Source organism: Euprymna scolopes, chromosome 41 (assembly GCF_053919585.1).
Source record: "Euprymna scolopes isolate OS-2025 chromosome 41, ASM5391958v1, whole genome shotgun sequence".
Classification (NCBI taxonomy): Eukaryota; Metazoa; Mollusca; class Cephalopoda; order Sepiida; family Sepiolidae; genus Euprymna; species Euprymna scolopes.
Genome location: NC_136522.1, coordinates 8545060 through 8572875, shown reverse-complemented (window position 1 = coordinate 8572875; position 27816 = coordinate 8545060). Strand labels below are relative to the sequence as shown.

General features: G+C 32.4%; 1 protein-coding gene across 1 annotated transcript in view; it reads left to right on the top strand.

The window, feature by feature from the left end:
* LOC145266330 (uncharacterized) overlaps positions 1-27816 on the top strand; it is a 766230-nt gene that overhangs the window by 433428 nt on the left and 304986 nt on the right. The window contains exon 6 of the mRNA XM_080121918.1: positions 21750-21821. Within this exon, the coding sequence (XP_079978044.1) occupies positions 21750-21821 (72 nt within the window). The remainder of the gene's footprint in view (positions 1-21749; positions 21822-27816) is intronic.

Below are 27816 nucleotides of genomic sequence, written 5' to 3'. Positions count from 1 at the left end.
GAATATCTGAGGTTGAAAAAAAACAAAACATTGCGTAAAACATATCTCTCTTTCTCCCTCTCTCTCGTTCTCTTTCTCTCTCTTTATCTATTTCGCTTTTTCACCCCATTTATCTCTCTTTCTTCATTGAAAGAGAGAATTGAAATATGATTGTATTAAGCGACCCATACCAGCCAGTTATAGCCGACGACATCTTGACCCGTTGTGTTGCTGTTTCCATGTGCCTATCGTTGGATATCGTTTATGCCCCCCGGGGGAGCTGGTTGCGTTCCCAGGACGTTCTTCAACCAAGTAACTATCCCCGGGAAACGATAGTACCATATTACACTCTTTTGGAGGTTGAAGGTTTAATCCTAAGTACGGGCGACTCTATAGATATAATTGCGAATTACTGAAGGCTTCTAAGTGTTATATCAGTAAATTAAATAATGGGTGCCGTTGCAGATTCCCAAGTTTTACAAAATACACCTGTTGCATAGGGGTACATATTAAGGAGAGACGGAGGAGTTCATATTGGGCCAATACATATAACGAATATAACGATGATGAGGGGGAGAGGAGACATTTATACAGTTCTGTGGATTCTTATAACATATATTAGCAAGGGGAGAGGGTGAGAGGGTGATAGATGCACAGTTCTTATATTTCTTATAACACATATAGAGAGGAGGAGGAGGGGGAGATACAGATTCTTGGAAGGGTTACACAATGTTCATAATAAGATGCTTAACACATTACCTTAACACATTACCTTTTGGTTGTTGAATAATGACATATGATAACAGGTTTAGAAAAACACAACGATGATACTTTATTCATTGGACCGGTCGAATGCTGATGACGTCAGGAATTCACATTTGTTCAACATGGTTAGCTTTTTACCCCTTCGCCTCTAAGGGGACCCTCATCTGACCATGTCAACTCTTGGTCGATCAACTCTCTCCGACCGACTCTGCTGACAGTTCTGCCAGACTCAACTGCCCTGATCTGACTAACTCTAGCTCCTATATCGAGAATCCCCCTTTTGCTATGACGTTAGAAGTGTGTTTCCCAAACGTGACCAATTCACGTGGCTATGCACACGTTTTTCCAAACACGCTTTTGACAAGAAAAAAAAGAAAAGAATTCTCAACGTATATTCTAACCTATTTTTTAACAATGTATTTTTCATTTGTATTGTTCATTTTTTTTAACCTGACATTTTAATATTCAGCTTTATAAAAGAATAAACAATTAATTCTTTTTACAATATAAACAATATCTAACTATTTTATAATAGAATTTAACAATAGACCTTTTTAACATTCCAATTTCTAACATTCCAATTCTTAACTTTGCTTACAAGGTTCGAGTCTCGGCTTATCCTAATTTCATTTTCACTTATCTAATGTTCTTCTTATTTACATGGAAAGGGACAACCCTTTTTCCTGTAACATCCCTGAAGAAAGTCGAAGGTTACATCGACCAAAAGGTTTTGAAAATTACGTATAAGATGTGAATAGGCGTCCAAAAAATCAAAATAATCCAGAGCATTGGTAATGTTTTTAACTTTTGAGATTAGGGTTCATCCTCTCTATATTAATACGATAGCGTGCTTGTTATTTTCGGTGTCGCGCTTACATCCGGGTCCTTTAATTGTTATGTGCTTCCATTTCTTGTGGTCCTGGATATGACCTTAAATTATATCCGATGGTGAGGCCCCAGCTTGGGGGCTTTGGGGAGTGTGGAGCCACCCTTTATTTGCCATTGCTCCCAGGTCCATTCTGACCAGAAGTGGTAGTACATGTTAGGGTCCCAACTATGGGTTGAATAGAAACTGACTTGAAAAAAACAAACAAACAAACAAATATATTCTATTAAGAAATTGTTCTTCAAAATCACTGGATTCGGCATTAAATAACCTGAAAAGGGTTGATATGCCGTAAAACAAAAACCAACCAAACCAACCCATTTCCTGTAATAAATAATTTTACCAAGAATTCTTCATAAGTTCTAGTTTCGGTTTCGATTACTGCTGATGACACCTTAGTAATTTCTTTTTTTATATATAATTTTATCAAGAATTCTTAATTATTTTTCGTTTCGGTTTCGATTATAGCTGAAAGAACTAAAGTGATATATATATATATATATATATATATATATATATATATATATATATATATATATATGACTACTTCATTTACTCACATAAATTAATATACGAAAGTATAAATTTATGTGTAAACTTTAAGTGTTTACTTCAACAGTGCTCAATATGTAGGTAGATGTAGGTAGTAAGTTATAAGATATATAAGCCTAATGAATCCTAGCGTGGATGAAACGCGGAATATTCTGTGTACCTTAATCGCCATATATATTTTATAACTTTCTCTCTCTCTCTCTCTCTTTATATATATATATATATATATATATATATATATATATATATATATATATATATATATATATATGAGATTCTGTTTCGATTCAAGCTAATGAACCCAAATCATATAGATATATTTTTTTATTTTTGAAATCACAACTCTATAATATATAAAAATCGATAGAACATTAACTCAATAATAATATATATCTGCAAGAATTAAAATATCATATTTAAGCATATTTTACGACCTGGCTACGCCGGGCGTCCCTACTAGCTTGGATAAATACTTTTTCAGTTTTAACAAAATAGCTACAATAATATTAGAGCGTCTCCATTTTCGCTGAATATCTACAGAATGCCAACATCAATATATTACATATGAATCAGTCCCCCTGTGGAATTTCTGGCCCTGTCGGTGGGGCATTAGAATACGCCTACTGTCCCCCTGCAGAGGGTAAAAGTCCCTCAATGGGGGTCCTGGATATGACCTTAAACTATATCCAGTGGTGAGGCCCCAGCTTGTGGGCTTTGGGGAGTGTGCAGCCACCCTTTAATTACCATTGCTCCCAGGTTCACTCTGACCCGGAATGGTAGTACCTGTTAGGGTCCCAACTATGGGTTAAATAGAAACCGACGTGAAAACAACAAATATATTCTATTAAAAAAAATTTTCTTCAAAATCTTTGGATTCGGCATTAAACCCGAAAAGGGTTGATATGCCGTAATACAAAAACAACCAACAACCAATCAACCCTGTGGAATTTCCACAGGTTCAGCTAGTTTCTATTATAATGATTATTCCGACCAAAGTTGGTTCAAGTCCAGTGGAAAATACGCGAAGGAATCGTTATAATAATTACGGTTGGAAGTTATGACACGGCTTTCCTGATCTTTTTGTGAAGCGCTTCATGAAATGCGTATAGGAACCATTATAAAAATGTAAATGTCCGTTTAATGTGCGAGAGCCACTAGAACCAAATTTCACACAGAGTCATGTTAAAAAAAAAACTCAAACCCTGCAAGAATTGAAGAAAACCCCTAGGCACGAACTAAGGGAGTTAAATCGCAATCCAGAGCTGCTGCAATCTGTTATGAATAATGTTTTCGAACGAGCACAAATATGTGAAGTTGAAAATGGGCAACATTTAAAAGACATCATTTTTGATGATAAAAGATTGTTTAAATTTTGCATTTTAAAAACTAAAATTCCCAATATCTTAGCCAGATTGTGTTAAAATTACAGAAAGATATCATCGAAAATAAAGAATCAATTTAAGTTCAAAACCCTTCAGTAACTTTTGAATACACTATATATATATATATATATATATATATATATATATATATATATATATATATATATATACATATATATATATATATATATATATATATTTGTTTACGCAATTATACAGAATGTAGAAACTATGCATAAATAAAATTTAGCGTAATAGTAAAATAAAATAAATCATAAGAAACCATTAAAAATAAATAAGTAATTAATTAATGCTGGTTTTTCAAAGGAATATGCAAATTAGTTAACCTCCATATAGTGGGTCGCATATCGATGACTGAATATATTAAGTAGTTCGTTTTAATATTTTTTTAAAAGAAAAAATATTTTTTTTATATAAATTTTATTGGTGCATATATATATATATATATATATATATATATATATATATATATATATATATATATATATAGACTTATATGTAATATACCGAGTTCATGTAATTCAGTGAGTTTTCATATACCAATGAGTTTTAAGCCGAAAAGAGTTGACTTAGGGAGTAAGCTACAAAATTATCATATTTCATAATTGAGCATTAATATACTGTGGAAGCAAAATCAAGACTTCAAAAAGGGTGTTGATCGCAACAGAAGGTGTATTTACTTTTACGTTACAATTGTTTCCATGTCCAGTCGAACAATTTCAAACATTATATCGTTTGAAAATTTTCCAAAACCAGCATTTCTTCAGATTTTATGAATAAACACACTTTTGACAATAGAGCATTTTTTAAGAGAAAGAAAAAAAGAAAAAAAAATCCCTTAACGGGAAAAGCATGTGATAAATGTTTTCCTTTGCTGTAGTTACGGAAAAGCCCATTTAAATATTAATATATCGCCTAATTTTCGTATCCTTGTTTAAGAGCAGAGTCATGAGAAGTGTTTACAGAAAACCCTAAGGCATTTAAAAATTTTTTTTATATATATCACATTCGTTGAGTTCCTAAATTAGATCTCGCTGTTTCTTTATTTCCCAATAATTAATTTTTTTTATAAAAAGAGTTTTTTAATTTTTATTTCTATATTTATAATATGACCATAACGATGATCTGTAAACATTACTTGCCACTAATACGAAACTAAAATTAACCGTAAAGATTTTTGCAAGGTTGTTACACCTTGCAAAAAACTTTACGGTTAATTTTAGTTTCGTATTAGTGGCAAGTAATGTTTACAGATCATCGTTATTATAGTACTTAGATTAAGACCATTTTAGGTTTAAAGTTTAATTGAATATGAGAATAAATAAAAAGGCTGTATTATATATATAAATCCTTGCACAACATTTCGAGTGAGGTTCTCTAATCTATTTATTATTATTTAATGTTTTAAAATTTATTGTCATTCTACTTGAATGTTTTCATATCGTTTCCAAAGACAATTATGAAGGGAGATAATCCAATTATGTTGTTAATGGCTACTAGTTAATTCTGTTGGAAATTGAATCGATTTTTATTTCCTATAGCAGCTAGAGATAGTTCAGGCGGTTTGATGTTTTCGGTTCAGTGATTACTATAAGGCGTCTATGATTTAATAATTAATCTAATCAGACGGATCAGAACGTGGTAAGATGGCTTATTTAACAAATTAAGGATATAAATTATGTTTTTAATCTTAAAAAATTGGCTTTTGCCCATTGGTTTAACCCACATCTGTTATTAATCACTTATGCTGCTCATGTCTTATAATTCGCGTATTTCTTCCGCTTGTTTTTGTCAGCGTCTTTTCTTTCTTCTCTATCTTTAGGCATGTCCAAACCGTTGTGTAAAACGTCATCACTGTACGCATTGATTAGTGACGTCATCATTTCGTGGATTTACTGTAGTCTGGATCAATTTCTATGGAATATCATTTATGCAGAAATTTATGAAGAAATAAAATGTACAATAAAAATGGATAAAAAAACAATATAAGACTTACCGCTGGTAAAACAAATAGATTGTTAATAACGAACTACACAGAAGATAAAATTAATGTTAACTTGTTCTGTTGGTACATGAATCTATAAATTCTGATGCTGACCGGTGTTCATAGTTTTTGGAAAAAAAAAAGCGCAAAATTTGATTATCGCTCTCCGTCATTTTAAATAAACTAATCCAAACGATTTTTTTAAGTCGATTTTCAATTTTTATCATCTCAAGAGTCATATATTCTATTATATGAATATATTTTTTAATATTAGAAACCTGTTATATGAAAAAAAATCTGTTAAAACTTCATATTGCGCAATATTTGAATTTTATATCATTTAAAGCTTTTTGAAAATAATTTAAAAAAAATTTTTTGTTGTTGTTGTAATTCAAACAATCATATTACCGAGAGAAAAAAAAATATCCAGAAAAGTGTTTATTTTTTTTTTTACATAATAATATTGATTTTATGCTCAATTTTATTTACAACTTTTAGGTAAGTGTAAAAAATAGCAGGGTTATATATATATATATATATATATATATATATATATATATATATATATATATATATTTATATATATATAATATTAATTATATATATATAATATATTAATTATATATATTATATACACATATATATTATATAATATATATAATATATATGTATATAAAATATATATTATTAATGTATATAATTAATATATTAATATATATATAATTAATATATTAATATATATAATATATATAATTAAATATATATATATATATATATATATATATATATATAACTATTTTTTAATTATTTGATCTTTTCAACTTTAAAAAATGTTGACATTTTTATCGACCTACAATAATTTTGTTTAATTTTCTGTAACGTGAAATATGGGGAGGGTAAACACCTAAAAAATATTTCCTCTAATATATTGAACGAAACCTACTTTTAATATGCAAGTTTATTTAATAATGAATAAATATCGAAAATTTCAGGACAATATGACAACTATTTGATTTTTGCTAGATTTTTAAAACATGGGTGTGTCTAAGGCTTTAAAAACGTTATTACATAGGGACTTTGTTTTAAAGCGTCGATTTTTGTCTTGCATTTTAATTATTATTTTATGTTGTAAATGTTTTTTATTTAAATATTAGCAGTTTATTTAAAGCGTCTTCTTTCGAATGGTAAAAAAGTAATGATAATAATATTAACTTAAATTACAGTTACATCGTGTTACATAAGGGGGGGGGTTAAAACTGTCGCACGCGTTGGGGGTACCTATCTATCTTTATTCTTTTTCGTTTCTCTTATGTGTTGAAGCCAGTCTGTATCCATTAAATTTTTCTTTTTTTCTCTCCATTATCTCTCTCTCTCTATCTATCTATCTATCTCTCTCTCTATCTCTATCTCTCTCTCTCTCTATCTCTCTCTATCTCTCTCTCTCTATCTCTCTCTCTATATATATCTCTCTCTCTCTATATATATATATATATCTATCTCTCTCTCTCTATCTATCTCTCTGTCTCCCCTTTTCACTTACTCGCCATTCTGTTTCCTTCGACCAGTTTCGCGTTTTACGAAATTCTTTGCTTTAATTTTTTTCATTTCTCATATCTGTTTTCTCATGTTCTCTCCTCTTATTTGCCTGCCTCCGCCCATCCCCTTTTTCTCTCGTTCTCTCTTTTCTCTGTCAATCATCCCCCGCCTCGCAGGTGCGCGTTTTACCAATGTCCTTATCTAGCTATGTTCTTGATTAACTGCACAAGAAAAACTGACATCTTAATCCTACAACCCAACTTCCTTCTCCGATAAGAACAACACGGTAATTTAATATTTAATATTTCATATCTTCCGGCGAATAACAGTTGCATGGGTTGAAGCTAGATAAACAACACTCGGTTGACGACCCATTTAATCACACCAGTTTTTAATTGTGTGCCCAGATCTCTATGAAAGTCACGAGTTTTTTTTTTATGTTGGTCGTCCGTTGTCTGACTATGGGTTGTGGCAATCTGTTTCATGGTGCCAAGCCAGAAAAAAAAAAATGACATCTTTAGATGATTTAGCGGAAATCGTCTGAAATACAACTTTTCTTAGTTTCACGAAACCGTAAACTAACTTGTAAACTAATATTCCAATTAGGCTTAAATTATAAACGCGTACAATTTGAATATGAGAACTTTATAAAAAAAACTTGTGCTACCAGATCAGGCTGTCTGAAGATATTGGCTTCCTGAGACTAAATGCACCTAACAGTGATGCGTTTTTTTTTCTACTTCCTTTTTGCAAAACTTTGTTATGTTCTGCAAAACAAAAAAACAAAAACAACACCCCACCTTTTTCACCCTTTTTCGTTCTTCCCATTTCCCCTTTCTCTTTCTATCTCCCCAACTTCCTGACTGTTTTCCTTACTTAAAATATACCAAACATTAAAGATGTTACCTTTTCCCTCTCCCATTGCAAAACTCATTCATGTTCTGCAGGGCAGAGAACAAAAACGATAAAAATTCACTATAAAACAACCAAACCAAACATCGATTGAAACTATCGATTGAAGATACAAAGAGCTTGAAAAATAAAAAAACCTTCTACAAAATAACTGGATGTTACATGAGTACTTTTTTCTAAATTAACTGGATTCCGCATTAAATAACTCAAAATGTTGATATGCCGTAAAACAACCAAACCAAACCAAACTCTACAAATAAATATTTGAAGCTATAAAGAAGTTGAAGCATAAAAACGGTTTCCAAAATAACTGAATTCGGCATTAAATAACCTGTAAAGGGTGGATATGCCGTAAAACAAAAACAAGCAAACCAAACTTTATAAAAAAATTATATTATTTGTGTGAAGCCCAGAACTTGCTGTTAAAACTTGTACAGTTTTAGTTTTCCTCTTTAATTCCTTTTATGTGTGAAGATGATTACGTGACTAAAAAATATTAAAACTGCACAAATTATTCAGATTTCTGGGACAAGTAAGAGTCGTGTAGATTTTTTTTTTTTTTTACATAGGCATCACCACATTATCAAGGCCCAGAGGCCACTCAAGGATAAGGGTTAAAGAGTGTACAGTAGAAATTGGTCAATATAGTAATCATTAGTAATGAAAATTTGGTAAATTTGATAACTTATATGGAACGGCTCATCAAGAACTTATTTACTTTAGACTTGAACACAACCATATTGTAGTCAGCCGGAAAGCAGGAAAACGGAAGACAATTCCACAGGTTTGCAGTTCTAAGAAAGAAGCTTTAGGACGAAGTTTTTTTTTTACATGGGAATCACCACTTACCAAGGCCCGGAAGCCACTCGGGGATAAGGGCTATTGCGTGTACAGTAGCCAATGGGACAATATCGTAGCCATCGTTAGTAATTGAGATTTGATAAAGTGTCTTACTTAAGGGGGGCGGTTTATCAGGAATTTGTTTATGTTGGACTTGAAGACATCCAAGTTGTAGTCGGGTGGGAAACAGGCAAACGGAAGAGAGTTCCACAGGCGTGCATTTCTAAGAAAGAAGCTTTATTCGCGGAATCTACGTTTTGATTTAAGCACAGATAAAGAATGGGGAAAATGTTTGACAGTGGTTTCAGCTAGACGGGTGTTTTTCGCGAAAGATTGGCGAGGGGAGACCAGATATTGGGGCTCGGACGAGCACTTGCTATGGAAATAACGATAAAACAAAGATAGGCTCGCAACGTCTCTTCTGTGGGAGAGAGGTTGAAAGGAAGAGAAAAGGGCGTGCCCCACTAAGCCACGAAGCCTATTTTGTACTCTGTCAAGGCAGGATAGGCTGTTTTTAGCAGCTCCTGCCCAGATATAGCAGTTGTGCACGCAATAACCCTTATCCCCGAGTGGTTTCCGGGCCTTGATAAGTCGTGACTTCCATGTAAAAAAAATTGCTAAAAAAAAGTTATAAAAATGTTTTTTATGTTACAAGTAAAGTGATTCATACTTGCAGAGAGTTTTTTTTTTTAAATCATCGATAGACTCACAAAATATAAAAGAATATCAAAAGTTGATTATCACGGACTTACGGATTTCAAAAGCAAGACATGAAATAAAAAAAGACGTAAGTTGGTTCAATTTTCTTTTTTTTGTTCAACTTATATTTGTGGTCTACACATATTAAAAGTATATTCCTTGTTGCATATACATTATTTTCTAAACATGGAAGAATTCGCCAAAGTAATAACAGAATTATTCAAATCACAGCAAGAAAGTCAACAGCGTCAAAATGAACAGTTTGTCGTATTAACAAGAGAACAACAGATAATGCAGCAAAAAAAAAATTCAAGAAAAACAAGATGGATGGCTAGAAAAACAGGAAAAACGGTTCGCACTCCTGTAATTAGAGAACGAGAAATATCATAAAAAATTTAAAAAAAAAAGAACAAACGGAATTTCAAACCAAATTACAAGCAATGTCAAGGTCCGAAGAAATGCAGAAGAAGCACTTAGAAATTAACTCTGGAGGAATTAAACAACAGCCAGGCAAATAAAGGGAATAACACCGTATTTAATTCACGTGAAATTTTCAACTTCGTACCAGACGAAGAGAAAACGTTTGAATCATATTATAAACGTTATGAAGATATTTTCGCCACAGACTGTGAAAGCTGGTCGAACTCAAGAAAATATTTTTTCAATTTTGATCGATTTTTGACTTCTTAAAAACACTTTTAACCGGCTAAAACCTTATAAAAGAACGGCCTGTAAAAGACCTAATCATTTGAGGTCCCCGGCACCGCAAACGACAATTAGTTTTGAAAGCCATAGAGTTTTAAAAGATGGAGACAGACAGACATATAGCCGTTTATACATTAGATTTGTAACATGTAGAGTAGTAAGAACGTGAACAATACTTTGGTATATGGTCTGGAAGTATTCGTCGATAGGTTTTGTATCGAAATATATCCGATAAATATCGATAATCGAAAAAATCCCATTAAAGCAAAAGTAATCCAATTTTTATCAAAGTTAACACGCTTATACAACTTATCTTCAGAAGTGCATTTGAGAAGTTTTATCACCACCCAATCAGAACGGCCCGACGTATAAAATCAACAGTAGGTTCTTTAATGAGACAGAGGCGCATTCAAAATGAATATTTCTGTTTAGAGCACAATTGAACCATGATACTAAACTTTTTCATTTACAACTTTAAGTCAAGTCATGTCGAAATAAAACATTTGCAATATTTTTGCTTGTTTCATATATTATTTTGTTTTTTTGTTTTTTTTCGCATATACTTAATATTTTCTTAAACAGATCATCCTCACCTAATATTTTTTAACTCCAAAAGTTAAAGTGCTACGAAAACGGGAATGATACCATTAAAACGAGCGACCTTTTGTGCTCCAGAATGCATTTTTCTACCAAGTCACTAGCATTCTCAACGCACTCTACTCAGGAATCCAATGACGCATCTCTGCTTTTGACGAATGTCCATGACAGGGGTTGCTTTCTTAGAATCTTACACCGTCAATATCTGCAACAGAGAGATGGAACTTTTACACAATGAATGTATAAGTTCGGGCGGAATAAAATATAGGAGATATTACTCTTGGAACGCCCCTCCCGTACGTTTAGTCATCGCAGTTTTTTAATTGTGTCTATAGTGAAAGTCAGGGTTTGTCCAGTAAAAATTAAAAATTACATGTTTATTCTGAAGCATCGAGAATGAACCCACATCTGCATCATGGGTAATTATATATCAGTTGTGGTCAGGAACTTATATGGCAATAAATGCTAGTCCCTCGCCAAATGTTCTCTCACTTGTTTGGGGCACAACCGCACATCCATGTTTTGATTGATCCGAAATACGGAGTAAGATGTATCAACATCATATCGTGTGAATCCGAAGACTCTATTGTTGGCATTGGTTTCTCCGATATTTTTCTAGTAATAATACTTTCTAGAAAGACAGAGATTATCTGAGGGACCACGTGAAAGTTGCCAACATCCTAAATGAAAGTGATTTTTTTGTGGAACGAAATGGACTCGAACTTGGAACATCTAAGTCGTAAGTCCGTGTCGTTAACCACTAGACCACCTCCAGACGTAACAAATAAATATGTGAGATTTGCAGATAAATCTATTTTGGCCGACGTAAGAGATATAAGCTACGTCAGAGACATCATATTGGTCGTTTCTTTCAGTCTGGATCGACTATTGATACCCTCTGTAAGGGTGCCTGCGCGTAGAATCTGTTGTGTCAAGAGTTGCGCAATCTCCAACCACGCCTCTCCTGCGTCTGCGTTGTTAAATAGCAGTGACAATTAGAGGTCCAGGACAACTGGAAACAATGCTTAGAAAAGTGGAGAGCACACACGGCGCCTATAATGCTCAAATGGTCACCCATCTGGTACTAGTCAGGCTCAGCGTTGCTTAACTTCGGTGATCTCTGCACTACATATATTCATGTTATTTTCTTACATCATATTATATCGCAGTATTCTCTCACCTGTATGTAGTCCAATGACCGATGCACTATCGGATGAAAATGCAATGTGGCATTTTGCCAAACAAAACACATTACGTCAGAGCATTTGTTGAATGCAACACATCTGCAGTGTTAAGTTGTAAACTTCGGTGAGATTATCATCTAATATGGCAGCGAATGCTGGGCTCTGACTCCGCTCTCTCTGGCCCGTCCTACGTGCGACGACAGATTGATGAAGTGGTGGATCTATGGGGATTATGTTAAAGCTCAGTCGAGGAACTGCTATAAAAATAAAGCTCGAGTAGAGAATGACTAGTAACACCCCTTGTATTACAAAGATTTATTAAGGAAAGAGAAACGGATATTGCCACTAGATTATGAGACCTTTCAAGGCAGATACACATGCGCTGAAAAACACCTTCCTAACAGCAGTATTTCGTCTTATGATATACTTGCAGTTCAGCCCAGGTTTGTCCAGGCGCTATGTACTGTTCATAAATTAATGTATATATATATATATATATATATATATATATATATATATATATATATATATATATATATAGTAATTTATAGAATATATATGGCGATTAAGCTACACTGAATATTCTGCGTTTCATCCACTCTAGGATTCTTCAGGCTTAGGCGCATAAGCCTGACGAATCCTATAGTGGATGAAACGCAGAATATTCAGTGTAGCTTAATCGCCATATATATTTTATAAATTACTAACTAGCTCTACCTACGTATTGAGCACTTTTGAAGTAAATACTTAAAGTTTACGCATAAATCTATACTTTCGTATATTAAATTTATGTGGGTAAATGAAGTAGTTATATATATATATATATATATATATATATATATATATATATAGTCATCCACACACAGTACTGTTTCGCTGTTTCACAGCTCATCAGTGCTGCTAGACAAGCAACTAAGCAACTACTTTAAGCCAGGATCGAAACCCGATCGCCTAAGCGGAACTTCTAATCGTTGCACTATACGGAATAGTGAATTAGCCATGTTTTGACATTGTCGAAAGTACCTAAGCTCAATTTGTTTGTACAAAGAGCATCACTTCATACGCTAATGGTGATTTGTATATCACTTCCGGAACGCTCAACCTAAGCTAGCGATCATTATAGTCATCCACATACAGAACTGTTACGCTGTATCACAGTTCATCAGTGAGGCTAGACAAGCAACTACCTCAAAACAGGATCGAAACCCGATAGCCCAAGCGACAGTCCGAGCTTCTTACCGTTGCGCTATACGGCTGCTACCATATATATATATATATATATATATATATATATATATATATATATATTAAGAAGTTTGGATCATGTCCAGTTAACCTACATCTAAAATTCGGAGGAGTTTGGTAGAGTCTCCCAAAATCAACTCTTTCAACTTTGATCTCTTGGCAGCCAAAATTTCTCCCTAAAACTGATTAAAAAGCTTACTGCATGTCTTAATGCCCTTTATGTAAAATTTTAAATGTTTAGATTAACAATTGGCGGAATAGTTTTCTAGAGACAACAAATGTACAAATCTTTTGAACAGTTAACCCTTGGCAACAAAATTTTCGATTAAAAACTGAATAAAAAGCTTTCCATATGTTTGAGTACACTTATGTAAAATTTGAAATGTTTAAACTGTTTTTTAACCCTGACCCCAATTTAAACCCTCAACATTCAGTGTTTTGGACTCAAATCAATACATTGCGAAATTTGTTTCATTTCAAAATATCAGACCATAAGTACTTTTAGAAATATGGGAATGTTGCAATAATAGTAAATAATAAATTACCAATAAATAAAGCGGATGATGAGAAACAAAAACCTTGAAATTTTAAGTCTAAGATTTTACTAACCAAATCATTCACACACATCCACAGGTAATATTTATGATTTTATTCTGCAATCGAAATATTTATGAATTTATTTTAAAATCGAAATATTTATAAATTTATTCTACAATTGAAATATTTATAAACTTATTCTACAATAGAAATATTTATAAATTTATTCCACAATCGAAATATACATAAATGTATTCTACAATCAGCATATTTTTAAACTTATTGTATAATCGAAGTATTTATGAATTTATTCTCAAATCAAAATATTTATTCATTTATTCGAAAATCAAAATATTTATAAACTTATTCTACAATCGAAATATTTATAAATTTATTTCACAATCGAAATATGCGTAAATGTATTCTACAATCAGCATATTTTTAAGCTTATTGCATGATCGAAATATTTATAAATTTATTCTACAATAAAAATATTTATTAATTTATTCTACAATCGAAATATTTCTAAACTTATTCTACAATTGAAATATTTCTAAACTTATTCTACAATCGAAATATTTCTAAACTTATTCTACAATCGAAATATTTCTAAACTTATTCTACAATCGAAATATTTCTAAACTTATTCTACAATCGAAATATTTAAACTTATTCTACAATAGAAATATTTATAAACTTATTCTACAATAGAAATATTTATAAACTTATTCTACAATTGAAATATATCTAAACTTATTCTACAATCGAAATATTTATAAACTTATTCTACAATCGAAATATTTCTAAACTTATTCTACAATCGAAATATTTAAACTTATTCTACAATCGAAATATTTATAAACTTATTCTACAATTGAAATATTTATAAACTTATTCTACAATTGAAATATATCTAAACTTATTCTACAATTGAAATATTTTTAAACTTATTCTACAATTGAAATATATCTAAACTTATTCTACAATCGAAATATTTCTAAACTTATTCTACAATTGAAATATTTCTAAACTTATTCTACAATTGAAATATTTATAAACTTATTCTACAATTGAAATATATCTAAACTTATTCTACAATTGAAATATTTATAAACTTATTCTACAATCGAAATATATAAACTTATTCTACAATAGAAATATTTATAAACTTATTCTACAATTGAAATATTTATAAACTTATTCTACAATCGAAATATTTCTAAACTTATTCTACAATTGAAATATTTTTAAACTTATTCTACAATTGAAATATTTATAAACTTATTCTACAATTGAAATATATCTAAACTTATTCTACAATTGAAATATTTATAAACTTATTCTACAATAGAAATATTTATAAACTTATTCTACAATCGAAATATTTCTAAACTTATTCTGCAATTGAAATATTTTTAAACTTATTCTACAATTGAAATATTTATAAACTTATTCTACAATTGAAATATATCTAAACTTATTCTACAATTGAAATATATCTAAACTTATTCTACAATAGAAATATTTATAAACTTATTCTACAATTGAAATATATCTAAACTTATTCTACAATTGAAATATTTATAAACTTATTCTACAATAGAAATATTTATAAACTTATTCTACAATTGAAATATATCTAAACTTATTCTACAATTGAAATATTTATAAACTTATTCTACAATTGAAATATATCTAAACTTATTCTACAATTGAAATATTTATAAACTTATTCTACAATCGAAATATTTCTAAACTTATTCTACAATCGAAATATTTCTAAACTTATTCTACAATCGAAATATGTAAACTTATTCTACAATCGAAATATTTATAAACTTATTCTACAATCGAAATATTTATAAACTTATTCTACAATCGAAATATTTCTAAACTTATTCTACAATTGAAATATTTATAAACTTATTCTACAATAGAAATATATCTAAATTTATTCTACAATCGAAATATTTATAAACTTACTCTACAATCGAAATATTTATAAACTTATTCTACAATTGAAATATTTCTAAACTTACTCTACAATCGAAATATTTGTAAACTTATTCTACAATCAAAATATTTATAAATTTATTCTACAATCGAAATATTTATAAATTTATTCTACAATCAAAATATTAATAAACTTATACAACAATCGAAATATTTATAAACTTATTTTACAATCGAAATATTTATAAATTTATTCTACAATATTTATATGTTCATTCTATAATTGAAATATTTATAAATTTACAATCGAAATATATATAAACTTATTCTAAAATTGAAATATTTATACATTTATTCTAAAATTGAAATATTTATACATTTATTCTATAATCGAAATATTTTTAAATTTATTCTATCGCCGTAAAAATTCTTTTATCCTCTAATAGTATATGTAACTTATTTGCACTGAAATTCGGTGTTTATTTACGATAAAAAATATCACCCTAAAGTGCAACACTACATCTTCATTTAAAAACTTTTTTTGAAAAATGTAGTAGAGCTGACATCTGGAACTATGGACATACCTTTTCTTACAAGCCTCGGCGGGAGCTAGGCGAATACTTGACTCGATCAGGCTCGATTTGGTGTTGTGGGAGGTCATGTTGGTGATGTTATAAACAAACGAAGTTGTCCAGCGGGTTCAGGTCGATGGAGAAGGGGGGAGTCAGTGAGAACAGGGCAACGAGTCGTAGCCCTCCTTCTGAAACCAAGCCTGGGTCTGTTTGAACTCGTTGGCCGGCGCCGTCCTGCTGCCACACCAAGGGTCTGCCCGCGGCCAGCTGTTTGCACTAGGGAATCACTTGAAACCACACCAAAGACCATAACAGTGGCCGGAAACTTTGTTTTTACATCACTCTGAGCACGTCGCTGTTATTCGTGGCTAACCAGCGATGCATTATTAAGTTGCTGGAAATGGTCCTCTTGTCATAACTTGGATCGGTAGAGAGCATGGGTTGTACAGCGGCGCATCTCCGATCTCGCTCGTAGAACACTGTGTTACTTTTAGGCATGATAGAATGCTCATATTACTCTTGAGCAACTATAGATAGTCTGCAAAAAAAAAAAAACGGTTTTCATCAAACTGAAATGGAATCATGTCGTTTTTGTTATGACGAAAATTTTATCATTCTTGTAGTTTCCGTTAATTTTTATTCAACTACTACTAATGTTGCAACTGATATTACTGCTATTACTTCTAGTAGTGGTACTGCTACTGCTACTGTTGCTACTACTAATACTTCTATTGTTACTACTACTACTACTACTACTACTATTTAAATTACATTTTCACCCAAAATGAAACAAGGCGCAGTGCCACTGTGCAGTATTGAATGTTACGGTCGATGTTTGTCCCAATTCCACTACAGATTCTTTCTCTAGTGTTTCTGCCATTGCCCTAGATATGTGTTGCCCTCGTGCCTGTTATAGAACGTGGTGTCATCTGCAGATGTATCCATCTCGGAGACAATTTTATCAGGGAGGTCATTTATAAATATTAGGAATAGTAAAGATCCAAGGATATACCCCTGAGGTACACCCGCATTTATATAATATTGTTTAGACGTAGGACTGTGAAGGACAACCTGGAATCTTCTTTTATATAAGAAAGATTTAATTATGTTAAGTATTCGTCCAGTGATACCGTATGGTTTGATTTTCCTCAGAAAACCATCGTGTCATACCCTGTCAAAAGCCTTACATATATCTAGGGCTACTGATCTACCTTCCCCTGCTTTGTACAATGTATGGTATATACGGTCGGAGATTACAGTTAGGATATCTGGTGTAGAACGGGTTTGACTAAATCCATATTGTTGGTCGGTCAGAAGTTTATCAACTGTAAGAGGATGGACTAGAACATGATTAATTATGGACTCAAATATTTTGGCAAAAAGCGGGAGGAGGCTAATTGGGCGATAATTTAATGGGTCAGTTCTTTCGCCAGAATTCTTGTAAACTGATACCACATAAACAGTTTTCCAGTAACCAGAAAAGTAAGATTTGTTAAGGGATTTCTGGTAAAGTTTGGAGAAGACTGGAGCAACATCAGCGGAGCAATTTGGTTATAGTACAGCCGGGAGGAGATCAGGTCCACATGCTTTTGATGTGTCTAGGTTTTTTATGATGTCATACACCTGAGAAGGAGAGATTTTCAAGTCAGGGAGGGAGTGGTTTGTTGGGCCAATGTACAGTTTGAAGCAAACCGACTGGCAAGCATGTTAGCCTTCCAAATTTTTACATGCAAACAACCTCATGATTGTTGGGTAGTGGGTGAATTTTTGATTGCCCATTATTTACTACGCTATTGTAGATTTTTCAGAAATTACGAGTTCCTAATTTTTGCGCTTCGATGTGTTTTCTGGTAGTTTCAGTGCATTCTCTCTTAGCTGTTGCTATTTCTTTTTTACAATTGCTTCTGTTACGTTATACGTGCATATGAATCTGTTTCAACACGACGTGCATGTTGATTAGTGGAGGTTTATATTTTATCTATATATTCATGTACGTGTAAATGCGCGTATGTATATACATCGCATCATTTAGTTGATTGTCTAGTGTGTATAGTTTGACATTTATGTAACAGTTCTAACAGGAAACGATTGACGTAGACGTATCAAAACAGTTGGAGACAAACAGTTCTTTTTAACAGATGTAAATGATACAACACATACCTGAATTATTTACGAACATTTATTTTCATGATTCCGGCCGGCATCTTCAGAGATTATAACGTCTTCACATCTTGGCTGCCTGAGAAAACGCCGCTCCCTGCGTCATGGAGAGACCAAGACCCACTCGAGTAGTCCGTTTTCCCTGATGTTCAGCTAACGACTGGTTAGAATCTCTCCAAATCTACATCTCATCACGTGGCTAAGACCCCATACGCTAACGTAATAGAAATCGTATTATTTGTTTATCCAAATCAAAAATTATGTTGTCCTGTATTTTCTAAAATCATATTCTTTTTGTACTTGTTTATTATTTAGTTGTTAATCGGCAAATGTTCATTTTTCTAATCATAATAATCGATCCAGTGACCCGCTATCGCTCAAATTAATTATTATTATTATTATTATTATTATTATAATTATTATTATTATTAATAATAATAATAATAATAATAATAATAATAATAGTAATAATAATAATAATAATAATGTTTTCACCCTTGGCCCTGCCTGCCAGCGTTAACACAGATACTACGCTATGATCACAGTCTATGGGTTCAATAAACTTTTGTCTGTTTGTACTGGACTTATGCCGGATAAATCTGCTGTATGCCATTGGGGGAAGTGTTTTTTTATATAGGACTTCCGCATGGGAACATGAGCTTCATTTGCCGCTTTGAACCATCAGTGGTCTCCCATTTGCGCACTGGTCTGCAGAAAGAGAAAAGATAGGATCCCTGTTTGCTTCCCAGTCAACCTTCTTATAATACCTCGTCGTTTTGAATAATGGCTCTTCAGCTATGGGTCGAGAATTTAGGGTGATTTCTAGTTTTAATTTTCTAGTCAAGGGGTGTGTGTTTCGAATATAGACTCCAAGTTCGTGCATATGTCTGTCTGAGTCCTTATGTCAAACTGGGAGATAACCAAGCATGTTAAAGTGGTTAGAGGGGATGGAGGAGTGTAGATTAGTTTCACTTAGCGCCAATATATCCGGTGTGTTTACAAGGAGAAATGATTCATTGCTTTTATTATTATTATTATTATTATTATTATTATTATTATTATTATTACTTTTCTTACTCCTGCTACTACTACTCTTTGTACAATTGATGTAAAATGCTGATAGTATTAATAGCTATTGGTTCATATCTACATATATATATATATATATATATATATATATATATATAAAAGTGAACGTGTCTGTGCATCTGTCTGTGTATCTGTCTGTCTGCGTGTCTGTGTGTGTACATTTCCCTACGCAATAACTCTGTCAATTTTAAGTCTACAGACTCGAAATTTGATATATAGGGTACTGAGATTTGGAAAAATCGATGAGATCGGTTTTCGGCCAGAAATTTGGCGCTTAAGGGGTCAAAGTTAAACGATTTGACCTTTGAGAACGCTACCAAACTCCTCCGAAAATTTTGGATCCACACACTTGATATTTTACATATTTTTCATAATAGGGGCCAAAGTTTAAAAAAATTGACCTCTGCGATTTCTACCAAATTACTCAGACAATTTCTGGTCTAAGCATTTGAAAATTTACGTAAAAGGTATTCAGAGATAGGGCAAGCATCGGTTTGGGTCGAATTTTTTTTTTTTACCAATATATAAATGTATGTATGTATGTATGTATGTATGTCTGCCTAAAACTTTCGACAGAGGCGACGGATTTTACCAAGATCAGTATCGTTTTTAAGTTTTACCTTTCATACGACAAATTCTGAAAAACTGGCTAAAACCAATATCTTCACCTTCTACTAGGCACTTTTTTAAAGGGAGGGGGCGCTTTTTTCGCCGATATTTTTGAAAGTTCTCCTCTCCTTTCGATTGTCTGTCCTAAATGTTAACAGCAGTCACTTCAGGTTTGGCGGTGGTTGTAACCGCAAAGACGTCGGGGTTTTCCCCCCGTTCTTTTCCTCCTTTGCGGTACGGGTTCGAGCTTGCCTGTCTACTACCACTTTTTTTTTTGCTCAGCAGACACATCCAAACACCCCAGCAACGCCGGGCTGAAATGCTAGTATATCTATGAAAGTGAACGTGCCTGTGTGTCTGTGTACATTTACCTATGCAATAACTCTGTCAATTGTCAGTCTACAGACTCGAAATTTGATATACAGGGTATTGAGATTTGGGAAAATCTTTGTAATCCGTTTTTGGCCAGAAATTTGGCTGTTAAGGGGTCAAAGTTCAGCGATTTGACCCGTGGGATCTCTACCAAACTCCTCCACCAATTTTGAGTTTAAACGCGATTTTAGATATAGATTCCCTGGACATTGATCTAACTTAATAACTGGATTAGAGCCCAAAACAATTAAACTTAAGGGGTCATAATAGGGGTTAAAGTTTAAAAAAATTTGACTTTCTCCTCTAAACGTTTGAAATTTGACATAAAGGGTATTCAGAAATAGGGCAAGCTTTTTAATCGGTTTGGTCGAACATCTTTAGTTACCAATATATAAATGTATGTATGTATATATGTTTGCATATCTGCTTAAAACTTTCGATAGAGGCGACAGATTCTTACAAAATCAGTATCGTTTTGAAGTTCCACCTTTCAGACAACAAATATCGAAAAATTAGCTAAAAACATTAATATCTTCACTATATTCTCCTTTCGATTGTCTAGCCTTAATTAAAACCTACGTCACTTCCGGTTTGACGATGGTCGTAACAGCAAAGACGTCACGTTCTTTTCCCGCTCTGTTCCTCCTTTGCAGTACAGGTTCGAGCCTGCCTTCTTACTACCACTTTTTTTTTCTGAATACACACCTCCAAACACCCGAGCAACGCCGGGCTGAAATGCTAGTATATATATATATATATATATATATATATATATATATATATATATATATATATATATATATATATATATATATAGTATTAGGTCTTTAAAGCATATATTGATAGTGTAGTTTGATGAAGACCTCGAGTTTATAAAAGATCAAATTAAAGAGATGTCTCAACCTTCATCGCGTAACAACATCTGAGAACCGTCTCGATAACAGCACAAGGATATTTCGAATTATGAAAATAAATAAATAAATAAATAAACCCTTTCGTCTGTGATGAATACTTTGATATTCGAAATTAATTTTGAAAATTCAGAATTCAAGCATATCTAATGGTTTTCAATAAAATATTTGCATCTCAAATATGGACTTAAAATGCTTTTTTTTTTATTCCTTTAGAAATTTTCATGAAGACAATTCTCTCTCTCTTTCTCTGTTTCAGTTCATTCGCCAAAAATCACATCAAGGAAGTTCCGCCATTCGCTTTCACCAATTTAACTCAGATTCATTATTTGTAAGTATACCTTTGCCTTAAAAAAAAAAACAATATATAAATATCTATAAATATAAAAGCGAAAATGTATGTATGTTTGTATGTGTGTTCGACTTTTCTGTATGTCTACAAAAGGCTTCTTTCAGAGAAGCGGTCGGTCGCTTCACAACTTCTAAAAACTTTTTATATCACATATAAATCGTAATACCTCACAGTTAACAACGAAGCTCGCCTGTCTATTTAATTTGCTCGATTTTGGGAAGATAAATATTCAACATTTGTCGCTCGCCGCATGTGGGTTAGTCTTTTTCCTATAACATCTTGGGAAAAAAAAAAAAAAAAAAAAAAAAAAAAAAAAAAAAGCGTTCAGCAGTAAATGAAATACTATCCCGCAGTCAAACTTGACCTCATTAACTCATTAAAGCGGGCACCTGCCAAATCCAAGTAATTAAATAAATTCAAACGTGTTTCCGTTAGTATCTCGCGGTGGGGCAATGGTTAACGTCGCACGTGTTTATTTTCACACTTTAATTTACAACTTTGCCTCAACGATTCGGGTTCGATCCTCATACTTACCTACCAAAACATTTTTAACCCCCCCCGGAGTTTCCACACACACCTCCAAACACTCGGGCAACGCCGGGTACCCCTCGCTAGTATAATATAAAGCTGAATGTGTGTGTGTGTCTGTCTGTCTGTTCACGAATAGGCTCCTATATGGTTGACTATTTAAAAAAACTGATTGTATATAATGATAGAAGATGTATCGAGATACAGGAATGGGTATGTTTGATCTCGCAGAACGGTGGTTCATTAAAATTGTTGGGTCTGCGTTCGCGCCTTGTCCACAAAGTATGGAAATAAAAAATTTAAAAATAAAAAAAACGTTTACAAGTGTTTTTGATATAGATGTACATAAGAATACTTTGAAAAGTATGTTTTAACTTAAATAGGGATGGTATAATAAAATTGTGGGGCCTGCGAATGGAAATAGGCACAAACTTTAATAAACACTTTTCATATCTATCTGCGTAAGTATACTTTGATAATTATGTTTCAGTTTGAAGAAATATGGTATAATAAAATCATAGGGCGTCCGTTCGCACCTGACCTCCATAGAATTCAACCCAAATTTACCAATCTTCCTTTTCATAACCTATCATAGTTTCATAAATCAGAGTCCATTTTCTGTAGGCTGTTTTTTAACCCAGTAAACGACGGGTACTTTTGCTAGTATATATATATATATATATATATATATATATATATATATATATATAATATTTTCACAAAATCCAGACAATAAAGATCAAAATACCTTTGCCTTACGTTTCTGAATTTTTGAGGTGAAGATTGATTTTTTTCCTTTTACATAGGAGTTACCACTTATCAAGGCCCGGAGGCCACTCGAGGATAAGGGTTAATGGTTATACATTAGTCATTGCGATTATAGCGTAGTAAACATAAGTAGGGGGCGGGTTTTTAATCCTGTTGTTGTTGTTGTTGTTGTTGTTGCTGCTGCTGCGGTAATAGTATTGAAATTCGGTTGGGTGACTCAGAGGACGATAACAGCAGGCCTTTTGTTAAATTTAAACTGTAATTCGTGACGTGTTAAAAATATCATGGGTAATCAGTAGGTCTATGACAAGATAAACTTCTTATTGTTTTTACTCTCGACTATATATCCGACACAGTTAGACTACCACATCACTCTATCTAAAAACATAAGATATTAACTAATATATACTCGCGTCAAAATAATGAAAAAAATTTTCTCTTGTCATAACCCTAGTAATCAGGTTTGTAAGAATGGCAAAATGTTTTACCGGACCGGATCCGGCCCGCAGGTCGTAGGTTGCCGACTCTTACTCTAAAAGCATGTCTAATAAGATCGGTATAAAATTGGAGAAATATTTCAGGGGTGCGTTTGTTTCCATCCTAGTGGGCTTGAAGAACGACTCAGATCTTTTGTCTCGTTTCTGATTTAAAATTTTCAGCCAATGAGAAGCGTTAAAAATATCTCAATCGATTTCATTCAAAAGATTTTCCACCTTTCCAATACATAAAAAGCACAATAAAAGTTATGGTAGCCCATTAGTGAAAGAAAATCCTTATTGTTTTTATGCATATATATTGTGTGGGTACTATCTGGCATACAAATTGAACATTTAAGTTAACAAATGAAAATAATTGCAATTCAGAAAATTACAATATTCATTGTTCACTTTAATCTAAAGAAAAAAAAAGTTCTAATGTAAGAAAATGTGAATGATTATTACATATTTGAGCATCCGTAGAGTTTACGTTTCTGAATTTTTGAGATGAGGATTTATTATTCGCACGACTTCTTCGGACTACTGTTCTCATATGGAGTGTTACTTTCACAATGTTTCGTTTGATGTAACCTTCGACCTCCTTCAGTTGCATCTTACCTAGCTTAGGCACACTTCTGTCGAACTTGAGAATGCGCACGAAATTTCGAAAGGAACGTTTCATTTAATCCACAGGGTCATCATGCCATCTTTCTGTCAGCAATGAATGGGTAAAAGTCTTAAGTAATTCACATTTGTATTTTACGTTTCATTTGAACCTTCAACTGTGTGTAAATTTGCAATTGAATTTTGCCAAATACTTTATCCGTTACAGAAAATTTTAGTACGAATTTTAAGAGCCATAAACTAATTTTACAACTTATCAACTGCATAATCTTATATCTATCTATCTATCTATCTATCTATCTATATATATATATATATATATATATATATATATATATATATATATATAGATAGATAGATTTATATATATAGATATATATATATAGATAGATAGATTTATATATATATATATAGATAGATAGATTTATATATATATAGAGAGAGATATATTTATATATATAGAGATATATTTATATATATATAAATATATTTATATATATATAAATATATATATATATATATATATATATATATATATAGTCAGTTATAAAATATATATGGCGATTAAGCTACACCGAATATTCCGCGTTGCATCCACTCTAGGACACTCCAGGCTTATGCGCGAATTTTGTGGTTGTTTGTCGGTTTTATATACGCATCTTCTATTGAGATTTTAGTTAGCCAATCAGCGTTCTAGTATTCATCGCGCCCTTCCTACCAGCCAATTAGCATGCACTTATCGGACAAAGGCCTATTTGACCTCTGGTTGACCTGTTCCTTTGTGTGTGCTCTATTTAGACTGGATATCTAGTTTCTTGATCTGTTTTAAATCTAGGTTAGTTTATATATAAATATATATATGTACATACATTTTCTATTGTTTTTGTTAGTTTTAAAACTATTTTGTATCGCTATCCTAGAGTAAATTTTATCTTGTGAACACAGTTGTTTTCCATTTCTCTTCTACAGTTTAATAGATGTTGGGTTTTTTTAAAGTAAAGGATAGCAAATTTTTTATGAAGGCATAATCTACATGGGTGGTCTAGGTCCCTACACGTGGTAGCTTGTCTTATTATTTTCCATTCGACTACCGCTTTCCTTGAGTTCCCAGTATTTATTTGCTAGCGTTGTTTTCATACGGTGTTTTTTTATTGTTGAATGTACTTTTGTGGAAATATATATATATATATATATATATATATATATATATATATATATTTAATTATTTTCACAGCCAACCGACATCGCAGCTCACAAGAGGCATGACAGTTTGTTAGCTGTCATGGCTCGTATGAGCTGCGACGTTGTTTGACTGTGGAAATAATTATATAATCTCTCACAGTCTGAAAATTCTATTACTAATTGCCCGCTAGGTAAGCATGTTCGATGACATCGTCCTAACGAATATACAATTCCTATTTGTGAGATATCGCTTTGGGTTATAGCTTGGTTGCATGACCGCATCCCTTGTTCGAGATGAAGTAGGTCCGTTCCATAGTTGGAGTTCGCCGCGGTTTGCTTGATCTGTGCTGGTTAATTGACTTTCTTGTGTATGTCGCGTTTGCGCAGGTAGCAGAGCGCTCTTCTAAAAAAAACTAATCACATATATGTGTGTGTGTGTGTGTGTGTGTGTATATATGCATGTACATTCTTTATTATTTATTCGAAGTTATAGAAAAAAAAAAAAATATGAGCTCTTCAAAATAAATAAATAAATAAAAAAATAAAAATAAGACTATCAAAGTTGCGAGCTCTCTAAAATAAAGGAAGGATACGAATGAAGAAGTCGTATTTCAAACTTTTTGGAAAATTGTTAAAAAATTACGACAGCTGGATTTATAAAAAATATAAATTTGAAATTATTAAAGTGAGGCGTATTTTACAAGAATAGTAGATTGTGTTAGTAGGTAGGGGGAGTAAAACTTGTCTGTTTATAGGCTAATTTTGTCGTGTCGAATAAAAGGGGTTTGCAAATGTGCTCGTTGATACAACAAGGCGCTTGTCAGAAAAAAGTTGAAGGTTAGGGAGAAAAATGAAATAAATTTGAAAATGAAATGTGGTGGAAAGGGGGAGATAAAAAAAACTATCTCTATGATAAAGAATAAAACGCTAAGCGTTTATAGACTCACTAGTATGGGTGCCCGGCGTTGTCCGGGTGTTTGGAGGTGTATGCTGAGCAAAAACAAAACAAAACAAAACAAAAAAACAAAAACGGTCAATTTCTTTTTAACTTTGACCCCTATTATGACTCCTTAAAATTTATTGATTTGACTCAAATCAAGTTATTAAGTTAGATCCATGTCAAAGGAACCTATATGTAAAAAATCAAGTGTTTATACCAAAAATTGTCGGAGGAGTTTGGTAGAGTTCTCAAGGGTAAAATCATTGAACTTTAACCCCTTAATCGCCAAACTCCTGTCCGAAAACGAATCACATCGATTTTCCCAAAATCTCAGTACCTCGTATATCAAATTTCGAATCTGTAGGCTTAAAATTGATAGAGTTATTGCGTAGGGAAATGTACACAGACACATTCACACACAGACACGTTCACTTATATATATATATATATATATATATACATGCTCACAACGAAACATATATCTATATACATATACATATATATATATATACATGTACATAAACATACACGTACGAAAATACGCATAAAGAAACACACATACAGAAATACTAATATGCATACACATGTATATATTCAAGTAAATAATTTTAAAATATTAAATTTATGAAATTAAGTTATTAGTTAATGAATTATATTTAAATTTACGATCAAAGACCATTATAGAGTTATTATGAGAATTTAAAATTTAATCGGGGGACATATAAACGTACACACACATCTATAAGGATATATAAATACGTACGTCACGCATTTTATTATTATTTACAAAATTTTTAAAACAATTACCAATATTATCACATTATTATATGCCTTATATAAGGTGTTAATTTATACTTGATTGAGTTAATAGCGATTAAAATTCAAATTACATTAGTTTAGCGGGGTTAATATGGGTGTAAACCATCGTCACCTCCATATCCATCCATAGCTCTTGAGCCCCTGGAGGGGCATAGGCCATCTACAACTTTTGTAGATGCTTTTATAGCGAGGAGTTCTTTTTACAGGGTGAGGGTGCTGGCCCCACGCCCAACCTTCCCAGAAAGTACATACAGCGCCTAGCCTTCCCAAATGGTAACCCATTTGGTACTGTCCAAATAAGTTACTTCTTAGTTATAATGTTCATTATATTTGTACGTATTAGATTGAAGCATAGGTAGAATAGATAACTATTATTTAACATCATGATTTAAAATCATCCCACGAAGCAGCAACTTTATGGCAACCTACCTGCCATATCTAATACCATCAGAGAAAGACGCCTACGATTTGCTGGTGATTGTCTGAGAAGCAAGCATAGAATTGGTGAGTGATGTATTGCTATGGACTCCACGACACGGACGCGCAAGCAAAGGACGACCTAGATCCACGCACATCCAACAAATAACACACGACGCCAACTGTGAACCTGAAGATCTGAGGCAGCTGATGGAAGACG